Source organism: Leiobunum rupestre, chromosome 10 (assembly GCF_980474605.1).
Source record: "Leiobunum rupestre chromosome 10, qqLeiRupe1.1.hap1, whole genome shotgun sequence".
Classification (NCBI taxonomy): domain Eukaryota; kingdom Metazoa; phylum Arthropoda; class Arachnida; order Opiliones; family Sclerosomatidae; genus Leiobunum; species Leiobunum rupestre.
In genome coordinates this window covers 9,264,490-9,284,966 of record NC_143393.1, presented here as the reverse complement: position 1 = coordinate 9,284,966, position 20,477 = coordinate 9,264,490, and the positions used below count along the sequence as shown (strand labels likewise).

At 37.1% G+C, this 20,477-nt stretch overlaps 2 protein-coding genes and 1 long non-coding RNA gene across 4 annotated transcripts; all 3 read left to right on the top strand.

The window, feature by feature from the left end:
- Positions 1-3,580: 3,580 nt before the first annotated feature.
- LOC149923579 (guanine nucleotide-releasing factor 2-like) lies at positions 3,581-10,814 on the top strand. Of its 2 annotated transcripts, none has more exons than XM_090159639.1 (19): positions 3,581-3,769; positions 3,899-3,958; positions 4,033-4,241; positions 4,302-4,480; positions 4,551-4,805; positions 4,905-5,162; positions 5,239-5,725; positions 5,793-6,005; positions 6,062-6,347; positions 6,416-6,831; positions 6,899-7,147; positions 7,213-7,288; positions 7,350-7,521; positions 7,587-7,851; positions 7,921-8,015; positions 8,082-8,262; positions 8,333-8,430; positions 8,494-8,625; positions 8,691-10,814. In XM_090159639.1, exons 2-19 carry the CDS (start codon positions 3,934-3,936, stop codon positions 8,845-8,847), a joined length of 3,753 nt encoding a protein of 1,250 aa, XP_090015765.1. In that variant the 5' UTR covers positions 3,581-3,769; positions 3,899-3,933; the 3' UTR covers positions 8,848-10,814. The 2 variants fall into 2 exon arrangements, with proteins under 2 accessions (XP_090015765.1, XP_090015764.1); XM_090159638.1 differs by having other exon boundaries at positions 3,582-3,769; positions 4,875-5,162.
- Positions 10,815-11,666: 852 nt separating this feature from the next.
- On the top strand, positions 11,667-14,317 carry LOC149923578 (serine/threonine-protein kinase PLK1-like). Its single transcript, XM_090160534.1, has 8 exons — positions 11,667-11,867; positions 12,071-12,178; positions 12,260-12,376; positions 12,449-12,666; positions 12,723-13,291; positions 13,353-13,506; positions 13,572-13,818; positions 13,882-14,317. Exons 1-8 carry the CDS (start codon positions 11,790-11,792, stop codon positions 14,113-14,115), a joined length of 1,725 nt encoding a protein of 574 aa, XP_090016660.1. The 5' UTR covers positions 11,667-11,789; the 3' UTR covers positions 14,116-14,317.
- Positions 14,318-15,526: 1,209 nt separating this feature from the next.
- LOC149923577 (uncharacterized) lies at positions 15,527-16,204 on the top strand. The gene is made up of 3 exons (XR_016476824.1): positions 15,527-15,623; positions 15,874-15,936; positions 16,049-16,204. It is a non-coding gene; the product is annotated as an uncharacterized LOC149923577 (long non-coding RNA).
- Positions 16,205-20,477: the final 4,273 nt, after the last annotated feature.

Sequence of the window (20,477 nt, the reverse complement as noted above, 5' to 3'; positions counted from 1 at the left end):
CTATGTCCAAATCGTCTGTGCCACCAATGCAGGCAGTCTTCGGAATGGGCGTTGCTGGCGGCTCTAGCAGTCTGTTTGGTTTGTAATCGGTAGAGAAACCCATCCATCTTAGCCATAGCCACAATTTGACGATCTTCCATGATCTTACAATCATCGTTCTCGAATACAACCCGGTGCCCGGTCTTCGTTAGACGGTATACCGATAGCAAGCTGATTCCCAATTTAGGTACGTAGAGAACGTTCTGGATGGGTATAAGATGTACATCGCCTACCGATCTAAGACATTCGAGGACACTTTCGCCAATGCCTTCCACCATCACGATTGAATCGTCTGCTAGGTAAATCTTATCTGATACTGGTCTTAAAGATGTGAAATGCTTCCGATCGTTGGTAATATGACTAGTCGCTCCTAAATCCACATACCATGAATCGGCTGATGTACCGCTTGCGGGCTTGAAGGTTTCGTATTCTCTGGTTGGTTTTTCTTCCACGGCGCCTCTGCTTCGCTGAGTTCGCTGTGTTTGAGACGTAGCGTGCTCCTTTCCCAGAATCTCCTTGTGGAGTCTGCAGTCCGTCATTAGATGTCCAGGCTGCTCTATTCGGACAACCTTGGTGATTGCTGCGCTTCTGACCGTTAGCTCGATCCGAAGTTGATAATGCTGTGTCGGAAGTCTTAATTACCGCCGTATTTCTGCTATTCTCTTGATGACGGTTGAACTCGTCGATTACTTTGGCTTTTACGAATTCGAATGTCAGATCCCCCTCTGGCCTCACTTCGAGGGCTGTACAACCAAGTTATTGAATGACTCTGGTAAACTGCGGAGAATCATAGCAGCAACGTTAGAATCCTTCATAGTTTCGCCGATTCCTCTTAACTTCTCCACTATCTCCAGCATAGACGTAATGTGATCTTGTACGCTTTGCTGACCCTCTTTGAACCGCATCTGGTTGATTCTTCTTAATAAGAAAAGCTTACTGGTGCCATTGAACTGCTCGTGTAGCTTTTGAAGCGATGTCCACTTTGATCTGCGGTGCTTTGATTCATGATATGTACCAACTGATCATCTTGTAAAGATAACGCAATAGCTGCTTGAGCCTGCTTGTCTTCATCGCCCCAGTCCGCAGGAATGTTAGCAGTCGGTTTATCGTTATCCCCAACTTCCCATAACAACATCTTCATTTTGAACTTCCATATATGATACTTCCATATATATGAACTTGGAGTCGCTTGAAGCCATTGTTGTTCGTTTGAAACGAGTTGACGATTAATTGATCCACACTAAGCTCATTTCAAACTCCACTATTTTTTTTTCGACATCCACACATCGGTGTCGACCCGAGGCCTTAGACACCTGCACACACACAATAACTGATTAATCAGGGCGAGATATGTGTAACGGCCACGCCAAAGGGGGGATACGTGGGGACAGGGGTGGGGACACCCGTGGCGGAAGTATTCCGACCACCCGTTGGGGGATTGGTGGTCGTCCTCACACGGCCATCCACAAACTCTGCCTCCCGGACGCCTGGGATTACAGGAGTGAGCCACTACTCCCGGCCGAACTCCACTATTTAAAGATGCTGTTTTACGTAACTGGACCCGTAACCTGATAGAATCTTAAACTTAGAGCAAAGTTGTAGATAAAGGAAGACGAGCGATATAAATACGTGAATAGTTTATTAAGATCGAATGACGGTGAATGGGTAATTGAAAATGTTAAACAAAACTACATATAGTGTAAAATAAAAAAAACAAGCAAACAATATATTCATTACAAAGCAGTTGAAGGTCATGGTCTCAGTGGGTTAGTAGAGATAAGCATCGTATTACTGGTATGCGATGATATATACTCAGTTGCGGGTTAAGAACGACAAAATATCTAGTGCAATTGGTGGAAAGATACTAGCACGAACTTCCATTAAATCGGTGGCGCAAATTTCGAATTTCGCCTATTTTCTGATGAATTCATATAGGTTTCTACGCGTGTTATATTAAACTTCTAGCCTAGTTTAAACTGATTAGCAATGTAACACTATTAATGTTTTGTAGTATGTCCTACTTGATTTTATACCAACATTTTTACCCCCACTAGTCAGTGACTACTAAAATAAATTGTAATTTGATGGGGAGTTTATGGACACATCTATTAATAATGGTGTTATGCTATCGATGCAAGTTTCCGAATAATAAATACTTATTTTTCCTAAAATCCGTATTGGTGACTTCTCCATCTTAACGCCACTCTCAACAGATCAAAGCCGTATCTGGAGCTCTCTCAGCAGATCAAAACCGTATCTGGAGCCCCTCTCAGCAGATCAAAGCCGTATCTGGAGCCCTCTCAGCAGATCAAAACCGGATCTGGAGCCCCTCTCAGCCGATCGAAGCCGGAACTGGAGCCCCTCTCAGCAGATCGAAGCCGGAACTGGATCCGCTCACAGCAGATCGAAGCCGGAACTGGATCCCCTCTCAGCAGATCGAAGCCAAAATATCACACAGTTGGATCCCAATGAGAACTATTAATGTTCTGTAATGAATTATACAATTTAATTGATTTAATGACAGAAATAAAAGAATTATTTTAAAATTTGTTATCTGTAATAAATCTATAGATATGTAACTAAAAATTAAAAGAAATTTTGTCTCCATTATCTGCCAACAATGAAATGTGTGGTAACTCCAGACAGTGGTGTAGTTGTATTTTGGCTGAGTTTCCCTTTCGTCGTTGAAAGAATTTCGGAAACTCGAGAGGTCCTCTAGCGTGGATCTTTGCGAGGTAAAGTTTTGCGTCCTTGTGTCTTCTCTCGAGCAACGGCGTTATGCAGAGCCTCCTCTTAGCGGGGTTTCTTTGATAACTTGTAGTCTCTTGACTTGTTGCGGTAGAAGTCGACTCTACCTTTACCTTGTTTTTTTATTATCTTTATTTGAAATCTTGGGATAACGGCGTTCTAAATTGAAAAACAATGCCTTTTCCCCCCAAATCAGTGATTTTACACTAGTTTTATTTGAATTTTGGCTCGCGCCGAAACTATGTTTAATCGAGAATGAATATTAGGGATTATAGCATTCGCCAATCGTTTTTATTGCGTAGTTAATGTTACACTCGGTTTCCATTGAGTTTAAAAGCGGTATTTAGGAACATCTGTTTTGTTGCAATTGTTGGCTGGGGCCTCACTCCTTATAATGCGTCATCATATGTAGTTTTCGTATCCGGATATGAATGGACCGGAGATGAGAAACTTTATCGCTTAATTTTTTTTGTGCTCAAGCCCTGAACTTCCTTTTTTTGAAGTTATTAAACCGTTTATTTTTTCGCTCTTTCAAAATGTTAACGCCTATCTAAACAATGCAGTTTTACTAGATTCGAGGATATTATTCTTATTTTTTTTAAAATTTTACCACTTATTAACAAAATAAAGCCATTCTCGTTAATTAATGTTCTCTTTAGCTTATTTACTAACTTTATTAATTGAGTAATTTAATGGACGTTTTAATAATTTATCGTAAACAGTAATTTGAATTTTCCGCCTTTGTTAGTTTCGGTTACACGATAAGCGCCCTAGATGGCGAATGCGTCGTTGTCGGACGTCAGACGGCCATAGAAAATCGGAAAATGAATCATGACGCCCAAAGTTTGTCCTCGACTTTTAACCCACGTAAATGTAATTAACGATAATGAAATTAAGTTGCGAAATAGTTTGTAGTTATACGAACGTCCTCGAATAACAATGAGTATCCAAGCATTAAGGAAGAAATGTAATGTTTAGCCTTGTAAGTGCTTAACAATATTGATAGTCTTAAGCCTTGTTCCAATGTTTATTAGCTGTTACTTAATTCTTTACTTGAGAAGTAATTGGTTCTAAGTAGTTTCTTATACGTTGATTTGAATTGATCTTTTAGAGTATCGTTACTTGAAAATAACTTTGGACCTTATAATGTCTTCAAAAGGTGACAAATCTGGTAAGCATCTTTTTAGTCAAATCAGTTTCATTTAAAGTATTGTAGTTTAATACAAACTACTACAAAATTGGTAGACTCTCACCCTCGCGGGGGCAGATTGGCACGTAGAGCCAGATCATTTAAGGAAGATTTTTTTGGAAAAATCAGCCAAATTAGAGGTCCTAATATGCCCTGCTCAAGCTCACCTCAAAAAGGTCATCACCATACCCAGTCCGAACAGTCAGGAAAACATAAAGGTGCTCATAAACATATTGGTGATGAAGTTGATGGTAAAAAGAACAAGGTGAGAATGTGCTAACCATTTAATATACATTTTTATACATGATACTCTATTATTATATAGGATGTGAACTGTGTTTTTAATCACGTGAATCAGCTAACAAAGAGCTTGACATATTTACAAGATGTAATTAAGAAAGATAAGCTTGAAATGTTGTCAGGTTCGGCTACTGTGGCTTTAGAAACTGTATTCGCTATTTATAACACTCTTAGTAGTTGCTCACCAGCTATTAAAGATCAAAAGTAAGTTTCTATGATGAGACACCTTAAATTTGATGTGACTTTTTCTTATGTAATTAATGTATTATTGTAGTCCGGAAATGAAAGCTGCTACGAATCAGGTTTTTCAAAGCTTGGCAGAATTAATCAGATGGGCGGATGAAATATTTCTCCGTCAGAGTACTGTCTCTAATAAAGAAAATATGGCTGATGTAGTTAATGCTGTTCAAGAAGCAGTTAAGATTCTTGTGAAACTGTCGATGGAGAAACAGCCAAATGTTCTTAAGGAAAATATTCGCAGCTCAAATGGTGCTGCTCAAAATGGTGTTTATGGCCCCAAACCAGACAAGTATGTCTGATTTAGCTCTTGACTATTTTATGAAAAATACGATAAAGATATTATCACTTGTTCCAATAGCTCATTGCCTGATATTCCTTTAACACCCAGAGAAAAAGAGATTTTGGAACAAACAATCTTCCCTGTAGAACCCAACAACTTTCAACCAAATTCCGGTCACAATTCCTCCTTGCCTCATCGCAACACTCATGCCAAATCTTCCCTACATCATTCAAACTCTTCCGACAGCATCTTAAACAGCACGCATCCTTCAAATAGAAATGGAGAATTTAGTCCTACATTCTTGGACAAAGCTGCTGCTCCTCCTAAGCCCCCTTTACCTTCCGAACGGAATCCTCTCAATTCTAGGTTAATATTGTTTTAATATTTGTCCACCTTAGAGTTTTTCAAGTCTGGTTTTAAATGTTACTCTTTTTGGTTACAGTCACAGTGTTGATTCCGCAGCTCCTCCTCTTCCACCCAAAAAACGCTTGGGGAGTTCTGGTGATCGAAGTTTGAAAGCGACCCAGTGTCATTCGGTTACGTCTAATTTCTGTAATACAAGCCTGGATTCAGCAAATCCTCCCATAATGACTAGAAATGGCGCAGCGTGTTTAGCTTCCTTGAACACTTTCTTCCCAGAAATTACCCGCAATCCTCACGCAGAACATGGCCTTGACTGGATAGCGAATGGTTTTCAAGAACCATTTGCAAATCACGAAGCATCAATGGAATCAAACTTGAATCATTCGGCCGATGACTTGCTCCTGATGAAGAGTCCCGCAACCAGTGGTTTTCATCACAGAACAAAATTTCAGAATGAAATGATGAATATTACATCAGCTTCTTTCAAAACCATGGATGTCATTGATAGTGGCTCCAAAACCATCAGTTACTCGAGCACCTCATACTCATCACGGAAAGTAACTCAGGTATAATTAAATTTATTTTAGAAGTAAGCTTTCAATATTATGATAATTCCATTTAACCCTTTTATAGTCCTCGGGCTCTCAACAGACTTTTACTAGTCTCATAGGAGGCAACAATAGTAGTGATAATTTATTGCAGAGGATGCAGAGTGCTTCTCTTGATACGAGTACGGATGAAATATTTAGCAACACTTCTCCCTCTTCGCCTCCTCCCGCTTTACCCGTTAAACAAAGGACAAGCAGGAATAGAACACCGTCTCAATATGATAACCTTGTACCAGAGGTCAGTATTTTATTATTTTAGATAATTTTATTGGCTAATAATTTTTCGGTGAATAGATTAACCTTCCTAGTGAGAGTTCAAATGGCCATTGTTCAGTAGACAGAGATGGTTCTCGTTGTGGGAATCTGACACATTCTCAATCCATGTTCAACTACACAGGTTGTTTTTCTACCTCCGTTTCATCATGTTTACTAGCAAACGGAGGTGCGACCAGTCAGTCTGGCAATACCTTATGTTGGAGGTATGCCCAGGAACAACAACAGCAACAGAGGAGTCTTCATTCTGGTAGCTGTAATATTTTGGATGATTCGCGGCCCCCATTACCTCCAAAGAAAAAACCAGGTTAAAAAAGTTGAATTTAGTAATGCTCACATTTGAAACTGGCTCTAATGCTTGTTTTGTTTTTTCAGTCATGGCCTACATGGAGATGTTTGGCAGTTCTCAGCCGGCAGATGGGGAATTCTACCGTCATTCCATGCACACGTACAATAAAGTTATTCAAGCTCAGTGGCAACAAACGGGATTGGCCTTTATGCAACAGCAATATCAACAGTCTAACTCTTTCCAAAGTATTAGCGGAGTTAGTATGGGGGGTAACCGCGAACCAGGCAGTGCTGGTTTTGTGTCAAGTTCCGATGATTCTTCAGTTTTCTCAGAGAGCCGGAGTAGCCAGGGTAGTTGGGGTGATCAGAGCATGCTTTGTTTAAGCGCAAGTAGTGCCGGAAATTTTAACACTAGTCTGGAAGATGACACGAGGCAGCCAGGTGAATTAAACAAGGCTGTGACTCCCGTAACTCCGCCCGCATTACCACCAAAAAAGAATAGAGTGAGCCCCCTTTTTTTTACAATTTCATACATTTAATTTGTATTTAATACTTCTTTATTTACCTTAGGCTAGTGGCGGTAAAATAAATGAACTTCCGGCAATTATTGCCCCAGTAGAAGAACCGAGCCAACCCAGTCCAACAGCATCTCAACCTCTACAACCGCAAGCCCCACCACAATCAGATTACGTTCAGCTATCTCCAATCGCGGTGCCTTCTTCAGAGTCCCAGTTTTGGAGTAAAGAAAGCCAAGAGTTGGTGGAACAAGGTCCCCTTGATGAATTGGACGTAACACATCATTTGATACTCAAAAAACCTGTAAGTTTCTTTTAAACCCTCGCTATTTAGTTTATAAAATGCTAATTTCATTGCTACACTTTTAGGAAGAGGATGGTCCTGATGTAAGAGGGGGCTCAACCGATTCACTAGTTATTCACGCTGCTAATCCACCTAAAAATGGTAAAACTAAAACTGTCTTCCGCAGTGACTTTCCTAATTTGCAATAAATTATCATTTTCAGATTTTTCTTTCCAAGAAGCGTTTTTAACTACCTATAGAACTTTTGTCAGTCCAGAAGATTTGATTCAAAAACTCCTGTATCGATACAATCGCTTTATTCATCTTTCGGACATGAGGCAACGAGCCGCTAGGAACGCTTTTGCTCTGCTGGTCAGAGTTGTCGATGACTTATGGTGAGTTTCCATTAACTTTTTATTAGAAATAGCAATGTTTTGGACCTAATTAAAGTAATTTTCAGTTTGGGAGACTTGTCGGAGAGCTTATTGCGAAATCTGATGGACTTCATCTTCCAATTAGTTAGTCATGGAGAGTTAAGCGTCGCTAAGGCTCTGAGGCAGAGGGTCATTGAAAAATGTGAAGCTAAGAATAAAGCCATGCTTGCGTCGCCCCTTCTATCTTCTTTAGGAGTCACAACGCACCAGGGACTTTTGGTCGATTTCAAATCTGAGCATTTGGCGGAACAAATGACTCTGCTTGATGCAAATCTCTTTCAAAAAATTGAGGCAAAATAATAAACCTTTTTTAAAAAAATCGATGATTGTATATTTGTTATAAATTTTGATTTTCTTCAGATTCCCGAGTTGTTACTTTGGGCCCAAGAACAAAAGGAAGAGCTTAGTCCAAATTTAACCACTTTTACGGAGCATTTTAATAAAATGTCTTACTGGTAAGTGTTTCACATTAATTTTGACCATGGTTGAATTCTTTTTGATTTATTTTGATTTTTTTTTAGGGCACGATCAAGGATTTTAGAACGTGACGAAGCCAAAGATCGTGAACGCTATGTAGTGAAATTTATCAAGATCATGAAACATTTGAGGAAGTTAAACAATTTCAATTCCTATTTGGCCATCTTATCTGCCCTAGACTCCGCTCCCATTCGAAGGCTGGAATGGCAACGAAACATTACTGAGGTTTTTTTAAATGGTTGAGTTAAAGCTAATTATAGATTGTTAATTTTAATTTCCTTTTATCAAATTATAGGGATTAAAAGAATACTGCGCACTGATAGACAGTTCTTCATCCTTCAGAGCTTATCGACAGGCTCTAGCAGAAACGGAGGCACCCTGTATCCCATATATGTAAATATTACTATTATAAAAAACTAAAATCGAAGTTTAACTAATTGATTGTTTGGTGAATAGTGGTTTAATCCTACAAGATTTAACTTTTGTTCACATTGGCAACAATAATACTTTGCCTTGTGGAAGCATAAATTTCTCTAAACGATGGCAACAGTTCAATATATTGGAAAATATGAGGCGCTTCCATAACTGGTAAATATTTTTCTAACTTGAGATTGTTTTGTTGGTAATTTATATACATTCTTACTCAATTTCAGTCAATACAATTTTAAAAAAGACGAACATATCCTAATGTTTTTTAATAATTTTGACGAATATTTGTGCGAGGAAGCTATGTGGCAGATTTCAGAGTCTATAAAGCCTCGGGGAGGAGGAAATGCCAATTCTGCCAATAAGAAGAAGTCTGATCAGTGAGATATACATATATCCTTTATTTGAGGTCCATTTCCCTCCCCCTCTTAGTGTAAAAAGAGTGATAAAGTCTTGGTGACTTGACGAAATGTAAAAATATAAAAAATAACTTCAAAGTCAAAATTTTTAAACTATGGTTGTTTAATTTTGGTGCTTTTTTCTTAAACAATGTATTATTAACTGTTAGTCTTTAAATATTCCTAACGGAATGAGAGGAATGGGAGATTATCGAGTTGTTTTGACCAAGTGTTTCAAAAGAAAATGAAACGTTGTAGGGTATTTTATCATTTATATATTTCATATATTATACATATTACTACAAAAGATATACATGTACCTATTTGTATCATAGTATTCCTGTAAATATTGACTAGGTTTGGATAAGTGGCAAAACCCATTATAAATATTTTAATGCTTTTGATATATCCCATAAAAACTTTGCCAAGCTTTTATAGTAACCACGATTTTGGATCTATAATTTTAATAAAATACATATTTTTTAGTTTATGGTCACAATTTCTAAGCAATTTTTGGTTTATCGGTGCTATGTATCGGCATATGTGTACAAAAATTGGTATTTCTACCAGTAGTTGCTTGGATTAATGCTACAGTACAATCTGTAATAAATAGTGCTATAATTGCTAAATTTAGCAATCTGCCAATATTTAAGATTTGGATCCAAAATTGTAACAGTTTTTTTTTCCGAAAAAGCTCGCTCAAATATTATATACAAAAGTGTGCTTTATTAAATGTGTGTAGTTTGGGTTTTAAATTGTAGTTTTTTTAAAATAATGCATTTTTGAGCCTTTACTTGGGGATGTGAGAACTAACCTTTTCCACATAAATTGAGTGTGATTTGTAAATGGTTAGTTCGCAGCCTTAAGTACAAAAATATCTTTCTTTAGCATTTTAATCAGTTAGTCAAGCGTATTATGAAATTATTAACGATTGTATTGTTTATAAGTGTTCAAAATTTGCCACATTTTTTTTTGTTAAAGAGGTTTGTTAAGAGTTTTTATTAATGATATAGTTTAGATTTTTTACAAGATATATTTCTATTTAAGACTAAAATTACAACAAAGCAATAATTTAGATATCAAATGCACCTTTTTTGGATTGTTTTTTTTTCTACTGACAGCTTTTGTTTGGTAGCCTGTTATTTTAACAAATTGCATATCATGAATGAAATTAATTTCAAATTTTGCTCAAAAGAGTTTTACAATTGCTTATACAGACGTAACTGATTTGACTGAAGTTGTAGTGAAAGAACATTTTGAGTATTTTTAAGCGTGAAAGTATTTTAAAAAAAGTGAATTTAGTTCAGATATTGTAAAAAATTATGGATTTTACGCTATGCATTTAGCCCCTATGAATTGAGGGTGTGTAAGACTGCTGCGTGGTTAAAGTAAATTCCTATCTCCTTTCTTTAGAACTATATATATTTATGCTCATTTTAGTTGTTTTTAAACAGTATTCAATGTAAATACTGTAAGTCGATAACTATAGACCTATTGAAAGAGCTATATAATTATATTTTAATAGTTCCCATTTGTGCAAAGTATATTTCTTGTACTAGTTTTTATAAAGATGTAGTGAATGTGTACTGCTAGTTCGCAAATATTTTCCCAAATAGAATAATAATAATAAATATATTATTTTAGAAAGCTGTTTAAAATAGATATAACTTTCAGTGGCGTAGACAGGATTTAGGAGGGAGGGCGTGTCTCTTGCGCCCCCCTGGCTACGCCACTGATTGCTTTCCATTATTCAAAAAAAGACACTGCGTCTGCTATATGGTCCTTTGACAAGCTAATGAAACTGGTCATTATGTCAACAAGAATGGATTTGTAATAATGTACAAGTTAGTGCATAATGTACAAATCAATTCTTGGTAATTTTTTAAACTACCACTTGTATTCAAGTTGTATATAAGTATAGTAAAAACTAAAATTAAATCGTCGTTTACGAGCTTTCTGAATTTTTTCAATCAAAATCTCCTCCAGTAGGTTGCTGTGACGGCTTTTTTGTCTTCAACAGGGCAAAACAGACAGACTATGTTTAGTACCTCATAAGTCATTTATTTATTTTTAATCCTGGGCTGTATCAAAATTCTAAAGATTCTTCCCTTCTAAAAAATCAAAATTGACGGTCCTCTCTCACAGGAAGTGACGTAATCTCTTAAGCCTTTGACAATAAATATTATTTTTAGACGATTTCACGACAATATATGAAGGAAGGAAAGATTTTATTTATAATTTGAAAGGAAAGGTTTCATAGGAAATTAACTAACCATTCTATATTCTCTGAAATTAATTTTCTTCCACCAAAATATCATAATGTTTATTTTCAAGTAAACTTATTAGAAAATTAGCTGCCATTTTTATTTGTAATTTGACCGAGTGAGAATGCTCGGAGGCATTCTCACTCTTCTCAAGAGAACTCGTGAGAAGATATTACGTCACCTCCTGTGAGAATGACCGTCAAAATTTTGAGAAGTGAGAATTCTCACTATCAAGGGAAGAATCCTTGGAATTTTGACGTGCCCCTTGTTTCTAGATTTTTCTAGGAACCTTGACTTGGTTCTAGGGCTTCCCCGTTAGCTACCATTTTGAGAAGAACGAATTATCATTTGAGTATTTGACCCTTTTTAGCGAGCTCTCGCCGTGATAAAATTATCCTGAAGAACTCTTCTCACTAGTTACCAGAAGAATTCCTTTTTAGAATTTTGACGCACCCTAGGTGACCGTTACTTTTTTAGTCACGTTGTTTTGAAAAATCAACCAATCACAAGAGACGAATCCAAATTCAAATCTTTTGTGAAGCCGAAAGTTGGGTAACATCAGTTTTCGTTGAGAGTCTCTTTTGAATGGTTGATATTATTCGGGTGTGACACTGTGGAGAAAAAGTAGTTGAAATAAATTAATTGGTAGTTAAAGTTAGCGAAAATGTCTACGGATACTCATGAAATTATTATCGATCCTAAAACCAAGAAAACTTATTTAAAAGGAAGGTTCTTGGGAAAGGTGAGTTGTATTAGCTTTCAAATTTAAATAGGGTTAAGCCTAATTATTTATCGGTTACGAGTAGTTAAAATCTTTTTTAGCTTTCAAATAGCCCAATTATCAATCGGCCAGTATAATTGAATTGCTAAAATTTTTCTAAGCTTTCCAATTTAAATTAAGCCTAATTTTCAAATGGTTCCAGTAAACTAATATGCATCTTTTAGGGAGGTTTTGCAAAATGCTACGAACTACAAGACATGAAAACCAAAGAAATATTTGCTGGGAAAATTGTGGCCAAATCAATTTTAACAAAACCTCATCAGAAGGAGAAAGTGCGTGATTTGTGACTTCACTTATTTCCCGATAAACCCTAATCATTAGTTAATTCATTTAAATATTAAAAAAATTACTAGATTGGGCAAGAGATTGATATCCATCGAAGCCTTAATCACAAGCATGTTGTTGGCTTTCACACGTATTTTGAGGATTCAGAAAATGTGTACATTATTCTTGAGCTATGCCGAAGACGTGTAATTATTAACATAGTTCTATTATTACCAATTACGTCATGCTTTAAATAACCGCAAAAATTATTTTTAAAGTCATTGATGGAAATGCATAAGCGCAGAAGATATTTATCAGAGAAGGAAACTCGATACTTCATTAGACAGATTGCTTTAGGTTGCCAATATTTGCACGAACATAAAATCATTCACAGAGATTTGAAATTAGGTAATCTGTTTCTCAATGAGAACATGGAAATAAAGATTGGGGATTTTGGTTTAGCAACGAAGTTGGAGCATGATGGAGAGAGGAAGAAGTAAGGTTTTAAAATTTTGTTTAAATGCTTGACTTAATAATCTTATACGTTTTCAGGACACTTTGCGGTACACCTAATTATATTGCTCCAGAAGTATTGAATAAAAAAGGGCATAGCTACGAAGTAGATGCGTGGTCTCTGGGCTGCATTATGTACACACTCTTAGCTGGAAAACCTCCTTTCGAAACAAATTGCCTGAAAGACACTTATGCCTTGATCAAAAGAACTGAGTACCACGTGCCAAGCAAAATACCAAAGAGTGCAAAAACTCTGATTTGCAAGTTGCTTCAGGGTGATCCTAAACAAAGACCTTCCATGGTTGATGTTCTGCAAGATGAATTCATAACTCAGGGCTACATTCCATCAAGACTTCCAGTTTCTTGTCTGTCTACCGCTCCTAGGGTTGATGACAGTGTATGGAATGCAGTTAGCATGATTGACCCTTCACGCAAACCACTCACAGAATTGAACAAAGTTGCTGAAGCGGCCAAAGTTGCAGTGAAATCGGCTCCAAAGAAAGAAGTGCCTCAAGAGATGCCAAATGATTACCAACTCACCGAATTGCTCAATATCCTTCAAACAGTGATTGCCAGCAAGCCTTCTGAGAAATCTCTCATTTCAGAAGGTAGTTTTTCAGTAACTGATCTTTTATTGGTGGGTTTGAATCTAAATGCGTGTAATTTTAGAAGACTCTGAAGATCCCGCTTCCATTCCCGTATTCTGGGTGAGTAAATGGGTGGACTACACGGATAAATATGGCCTGGGTTATCAACTGTGCGACAACAGTGTAGGAGTGCTATTTAACGATAACACAAGAATTATTCAACTAGAAGATGGACTGTACGTGACTTGGCATTTAATTGGGAAAGTATCAAATTGTATTTAAGAATTTTCTCCATTTGTAGTCACGTTCACTACATAGAGAAGGATATGACTGAACATTACCACACCATGCAAGAATACCCAGAAACTTTAACAAAAAAAGTAACCTTACTAAACTACTTCAAGGATTATATGAATGAACATCTTCTAAAAGCTGGGGAGACTGTTCAGCCAAGAGATGGGGATGAATTCATTCGGTTGCCGTATTTACGCGCATGGTTCCGCACTAGAATGGCCATTGTCATACATTTGACTAATGGAACTTTGCAAGTAAGTCTCATTGCGTTTTTATAAAGTTGTATAGAAATAATAATTTTTTTTTAAATCTTTCAGTTGAATTTCTTCAATGATCACACGAAGATTATTCTGTGTCCTTTGATGGAAGCCGTTACGTATATTAACGAGAAGAAGGAATTTAGGACCTATAAATTGCAAGGCATTCGCCAATCGGGTTGCAGCAAACAGCTGGCTTCTCGTTTAAGATATGCCAAGGCGATGGTAGAAAAACTTTTAGCGCCCAAAGTTGCCACCAAAGTTAAACAATCAACAAAAACAGAGGCGCATTAACTGTTCTTCTCAGACATTTTCATGTGCATATTTCGTTTTATTTTGTTTTCTGTTCTGTAAGATGTTTTATAGTTTCAATTCACTTATTTTAAAATTTGTTTGCTTGCAATCTAAAAGTTTTTTAAACATATTTGTATGAAAAATGTAATTTAATCAGCATTTTTATGTTGATAAATATTTTATTACTTCGGGTGTACAATAAAATTTTTATAATCCCATTAAATATCGTTTTTTATTGAATAAAAAAATCTATGCTCAGTTGTTTTTTTATAGTGAATTCAAGATCGGCCTTAGATATATTTACCTTAGTCTATGAACGAGGTGGCCAAAATGGAAATTTGGACCACCAACTCAAGGAACTAATTTAACTAAACGCCGATGTTATTTTCATAAACAATGGTACAACAAAAAGGGTGTGTGGTGTTCAATGAGAACGAGCGCGCTCCATTTAAATAGAACCGTAGCTCCTAATGTTGCCAAGCGCCATCTTCTGCAAAGTCGGAGTCAAAATCATTGTCCAGCTATTCAAGATTGCGACCATTTAGAATTTCGAAATGGCCCCGACAGAATCCATTATAAGGGTTATATCTTCGCCATGGATACGTTCAGTAACTAGCCAACGGAGTCATCTTTAAACCGTCGAAAGTTGTTGAATGACTTTTTGTACTCTGGTATTGACGTCACGATTCTCAACAAATCCAACGTCGCAGTGAAGCGTTGAAAGAACGTTGAGCTTGATTTATATTTGGATTTTGTCGTTTGTCAAAGCGCCGAATCAATAAAAATGTCGGCACAAGAGAAAATTTAGGCGTCACGATGCTCAACGCTGGAGCGTCCCGTTCAACAACTGGCGACGTCACGATTCTCAACGCTGGAGCGTCCCGTTCAACAACTGGCGACGTCACGATTCTCAACGCTGGAGCGTCCCGTTCAACAACTGGCGACGTCACGATTCTCAACGCTGGAGCGTTGATTTATTTTTCACTTAACCTTGATTTAACGTTTACTAGCTACTGAACGTACCGCATCACATTTTCCCCTACACTCGCTATTACCGTTAACCTCTACAAGTTTTATGGAAAGGGGAAACCGAAGAACTTTGGGGGGAAACCCCTTTAACAAGTGGGGAGAGAACTTGCAAACTCTACGCGGAAGGAGTAGTTCCGAGTTTTTATTTATTTATTTATTTTTAACCAGCCTCCAAAACGTCGAACAACAAGCAAATGTGCAGTTTCTATTATTCCTTGAACCCAATTGTTTCTTTTTACTTAGGATTTGTTTTTTATCGAAAAAGATAAGAAAACGATCACTAGTTTCAAAAGTGCAGGTCCATGTTACCGTCTTAAATGCAATCGTTTGACTCGTTTCAAGGGTTTAAGATGGAAATTTATCGACGTTCGGAATGGATATAAATACCCCCCAGTTTTAAAATCAATCATAAATTTGATAAGTCAGAGCCAATTTATCCGCTAAGAAACAATGGTGAATCAAACTTCAGTTGTTAAGTTGTAAGTATCATTTTGTAAAATATTTACCAATTTTCTTTCAATATCCCACATCTATTTACTTAAAACCCAAATAAAAATATGTGGTTTATATAATTTTTACGTAATATGTCTTAAGATATTTCAATTCTTTCAATCGTAAAAAAGTAATAACATAATATTTTGATAATGAAATAATTAACTAATAACTTAAGACTATATTAAAAAATAAAGAAAAAACGTACCTGTACTTCATTTAATTTTTAATTTTTAGGTGGACGAATCTGATCGACGTAAGCGGTTATGATGAAGATTCAGAAATAGTTTTTAAAACAGAGTAATGATTAATTCTCCTTTTTTTATTCAGTAAAAATAAATAATGATTTATTTTCTCTTAATATCCCAAATCTATTCTTTAAAACTAAACTCTCTCTAAATCTCTCACGCAGATATAAGCCGGCGCCGTACACGACTAAACTATGCCTAATCGTGGAACGGTACCATAATACCATTACACCTGGGATTGGTATATGGACACGTCCCTGGAACGGGAAGTTTATTTGGTGGATGAACTGGCCGTTTTTTGTTTTATAACAAATTGTTGTTATAGCTTGATAAATAAAATGCTATATTTGAAACTTTTTTCGTCTATATTCAGATATGATTTCGCATAAGGTATTGACGAGGCATTGATGGGGTATAGATTTCTATGGCAAATATTTGAGTGGGGTATTGAAATCGTTATGAAAATGGGGTATCGATTTGGAGACTAAATTGAACGGGATATTGAAATCGCCGCGAACCGTTGAGGATTTTCTATCAACGGAGTAAAGAGGTGAAACTCAACTAATATTGATTGCAAAAGTTTCGGTTGATACTCGATATAGCACCACATTGTCATCTCTCGAGGAGGGGATTTGCAGGTCTTCTTTTGTTGAATCAAACGTCCCACCAGGAATGACTTTCCACATTGGGTTGACCCGACTATAAGCCCATTCATAGGATGTTGTAAGCTTAAATCCATAATGGATAATGAGAATCGGAACACTAGTGTAATCAATTTTCTTAGTTTTTAGCATTGCATATTATTAGTGACATCATTTAAAATTTATTTTGTCCATCCACAGCGGACAGTAAACATTTCAATAATATTTTCACAATCTATCGACATAATTATGTCTTAAAAATGTAAATCTACACGCTTAGAAAGTACATCATTAGACAGTCGTGCTGTAGTACAATCAGTGCCGGATTAAGAATTAGGCACACTAGGCACTTGCCTAGGGGCCCCCGAGGGTCAGGGGGCCCCTAAAGATCCCACGTCAATACGCTAGTTCAAAGATTAAATTATTTGAAAAAAAAAAACATTAAGCTTATTTAAATTTAATAAGAGTTTTACGGCATGTTTTTTCAAAATGAAAACAATCAATAACTTTGAAACTATATTGATTCTTTTTTTAATATTTATAATATAAATGAAATATGAAATACTATTCCGAAAAACACTAAAAAACGAATTCGAGTAAGTTGAGATAAGGTACCGCGTAGCAGTGGCGGACTGGCCATAGACTGGGCCTAACCGATGGCAGGTGGGCCCCATGATAAATTTGGTCAGTGGGACACCTTAAACCTTCAACAATATGTCAACATTATAGTAGCATCAAAGTATAATAGAAGTTCCAAAACTTTCAATATTAAATTCTATTTTTACTGAATAAAACTAAAACTTAATATTTTATTTAAAATAAAAAGTTCCAATGACATCGTCGGGGTGCCGAGGCGCTGGCGGTTCAGCGTGGATTCAGTTTCAAAACAATTTTAACCATTTTTAACACATTTTTAAAAGTTTGGCTAAGCCCGAGTATTTGTAATTGTTAGATGAATTGGATGTAAAAGCAATTATGGACAGATTCGCACAGTCATCTAGTGTATTCCAACGATTACTCAAAATATAGTGGAACATGAAACATGCTTTTAAACAACCGGTTAATAAGTAAAATTTCGGCACCGTATACCTATTTAAAAAGCTAGCATTTGTCTAAAATATAAACTAATAATAACAATCTGTATAATTATGTTTACATTTAGTATCGACTGTATATTGCCTTTAATATGTTATCTGTAATTATTAAAAACATTATATCGCTATAAATGGCGACGAACCTGCGACCTATGAGTTGCCGTTTCAAAGAGTATTCCAATTGAAAGGAACTGTTACTACTAGGTGATTTATAAAATGCTATGGCTTAATAAAAAATCGGGATATATTTTACGCGAAACAAGGGAACACCTTTATTGTGGGCTTAGGTAGTCCAAATGGAAGAAGCGTTGGGACCGCAACCCACAGGTCACTGGTTTGATTCCAGCCTGAGGCATGCCCAGTGGTATTCCTTGATTTAATTAAAAATATTTCAGCATTTATCCTTCTAGTTTTCGGCAGTAGCGTAGTTCGCACACAATTGAGTAAAAATAATTAAAGCGAAAAAATTATTAACATAAAACAATATTTCAGGGCGGAATGTTCCTTTTTCGGAGGGTGTCTCCCCCCTGTCTACGCCTCTGGTTTTGGGTGGGCCCCCTTTGACCCCTGGCAGTCCACATTTTTATACCCAGTCCGCTACTGCCGCGTAGCCTCTATTTCGTTTTACGGTGATCTATAGAGGTAGAACCGTACCAAAACGACTACCTTGTATCCTTGCATAACCAATCTCTTGTCCACTCTGTGCAGTGGTGTAGTCCTAAAATAAAAAGAACTGGGGCGCTACCTGGGTACAGCCAACTTCGATTACGCGCGAAATCGAAGTTGGCTGTGTGCAATGGCTAGGAAATAACCGCCAGGACCGTGAGAAGAAAGGTGGAGGGATTGGCGTTATGGCCCCTGTTTCTGTGGTTCTACTTTGAAAATTTGCCAAATATTCTTTTTGCTCTAGTGTATTTTGCTGTGGGAATTTCTACAGCAGCCTAAACGTTGAACAGTCTTATCTATGAATGCCTCAGTAGGGACGTCACAGAAGCAGTCATGAACGGTTACAAAGTCTGTATAATGGGCGATTTCAATGCCCATATTGCCAGGGCCGGCTCAAGAATTGTTTTTTACCCGGGCAAGGGGGACTTTTGGCGCCCCTCTTATTTTGAGACTAAATTAAACTACCCCCCCCCCACGAGAAACCATTACCATGTCCATGTTAAAAATTTACCGTTTTCATAACAATAAATAATCCCTTTAATCACTTTCTAAATACTTTGTGTAAACATATTTAATACCTTCTTTATGGTACATGGTCATTTTACATAAAGCTTGAAACACTAGGTAAGGTGGCAAGACTAGTATACCTTAAGTACATTAATTATAATGTCCATACTGAATAATATCACGGTTAGTATACAGGTTGTCCTAATTTGATCGGCCCAGGCATTTTTCTCAAAAACTATAGTTGCTAGAAATGAAATTATCAGGATATACTCTCTCAGAAAGGACCCTTTTCTTTTGGAATTTTCAGAAAAGTCGTGAAATTTTTCACCGTTTTGAAATTTTTATTTTTTGAACGATAGGTGGTAGACGCAAACCATTAATGAAATTGGTATGGTCAAAAACGGTAAATTTTTCATTGAAATAATACGTCATGAAAAAACCAGTTGCCACTACCCAAAAAGGTAAACTTAATTATTTGCTTTAACAACCTAATTAAAACACTTTTTTTGCCTGATTTTTTAGGCCTACACATGAATATTTTTAAAGCTGTCGCTTGCTTTTCTGCTCCAACGACTTCTCTTCATTTCCTTTTTTTTATAAAAATAACCAGAATGCTTCTTTTTCTCTGACATCTTAATTCAATTCAACGTGACTCTAATTAATATCTATCTAACAAAAACTATTTAACTGAAACAAATAAATGGCTTTCTGCGCGTGCGCGTAAAATAGAAGAGACTAACTGTAACCACGGGCACACGACAGATTAAATCGTACCGATACCCGATAGACTGCTTTGGAACTAGCCATCGAAAACGATTTAAATGCATTTTAGAATACTAAATGCATGGTCGTAATAGCCTAAAAAACAAATAGAATTCTTGAAGATGGCCTGCTAGTTTATTTATCATAAAGCTGGATACACGACAACGAAATAGAAAGCAAGTTCATTGAAGTACTGTATTACTTTGGGCTTCCTACTATTCCTGTGGCCCTAAATGGGTTAGAGTGTGCAAAACTGGTGGTTTTACCGGGGAGTTGGGGTCTGGCCATAGATAAAATAACTTCGTATATAGATAGGAAACTTCAATGGGGCAAACGGACTCTCACGAGATTGCCCTGACATCTAGTGACTGCGCCAGTTGGCTGTGTTCTCAAGAGCGTAGCCTTTGCAATTGGGCTTGCGTTACACCAAGGTTCTAATACGGACTTCGAGTAGTGCGAACTTCACCAAATAATATTATTCGGGTCCCGCCACCAGATGTCGTGAAGTTTCCTATCTATATACGAAGTTATTTTATCTATGGGTCCGGCTCTTGTAACCCATAAGTGTGGTGGCGCACTGGGATATGTTAGCTCTGATCAAATGGTCCTATCTCCACCTCCGACTTCGGTCAGGTTTGGACTGGAAACTGAGCTTCGGCTCAGTCTAACGGAGAGGGTCCGTGCAAACTGGCCACCTCGGCGGATTGGGTAGCCTGCTGTGGGGTGGCGGGCCTCCGTATGAGGGCACGCTGGTCCTTTTTCCCGGCCTTTTGGAGCACACCAGTATCTACGGTGCCAGCTGTGCCGGGTTATGTGGACCGCTGTGTTCCCGTCGTTCCCCTTTAGGAGCTCTCTCCAAAGGGTATGATGACTCTTTACCAACGTAGGTAGGGTGTCGGCTGGAGTTGCTATAGCATCCACTC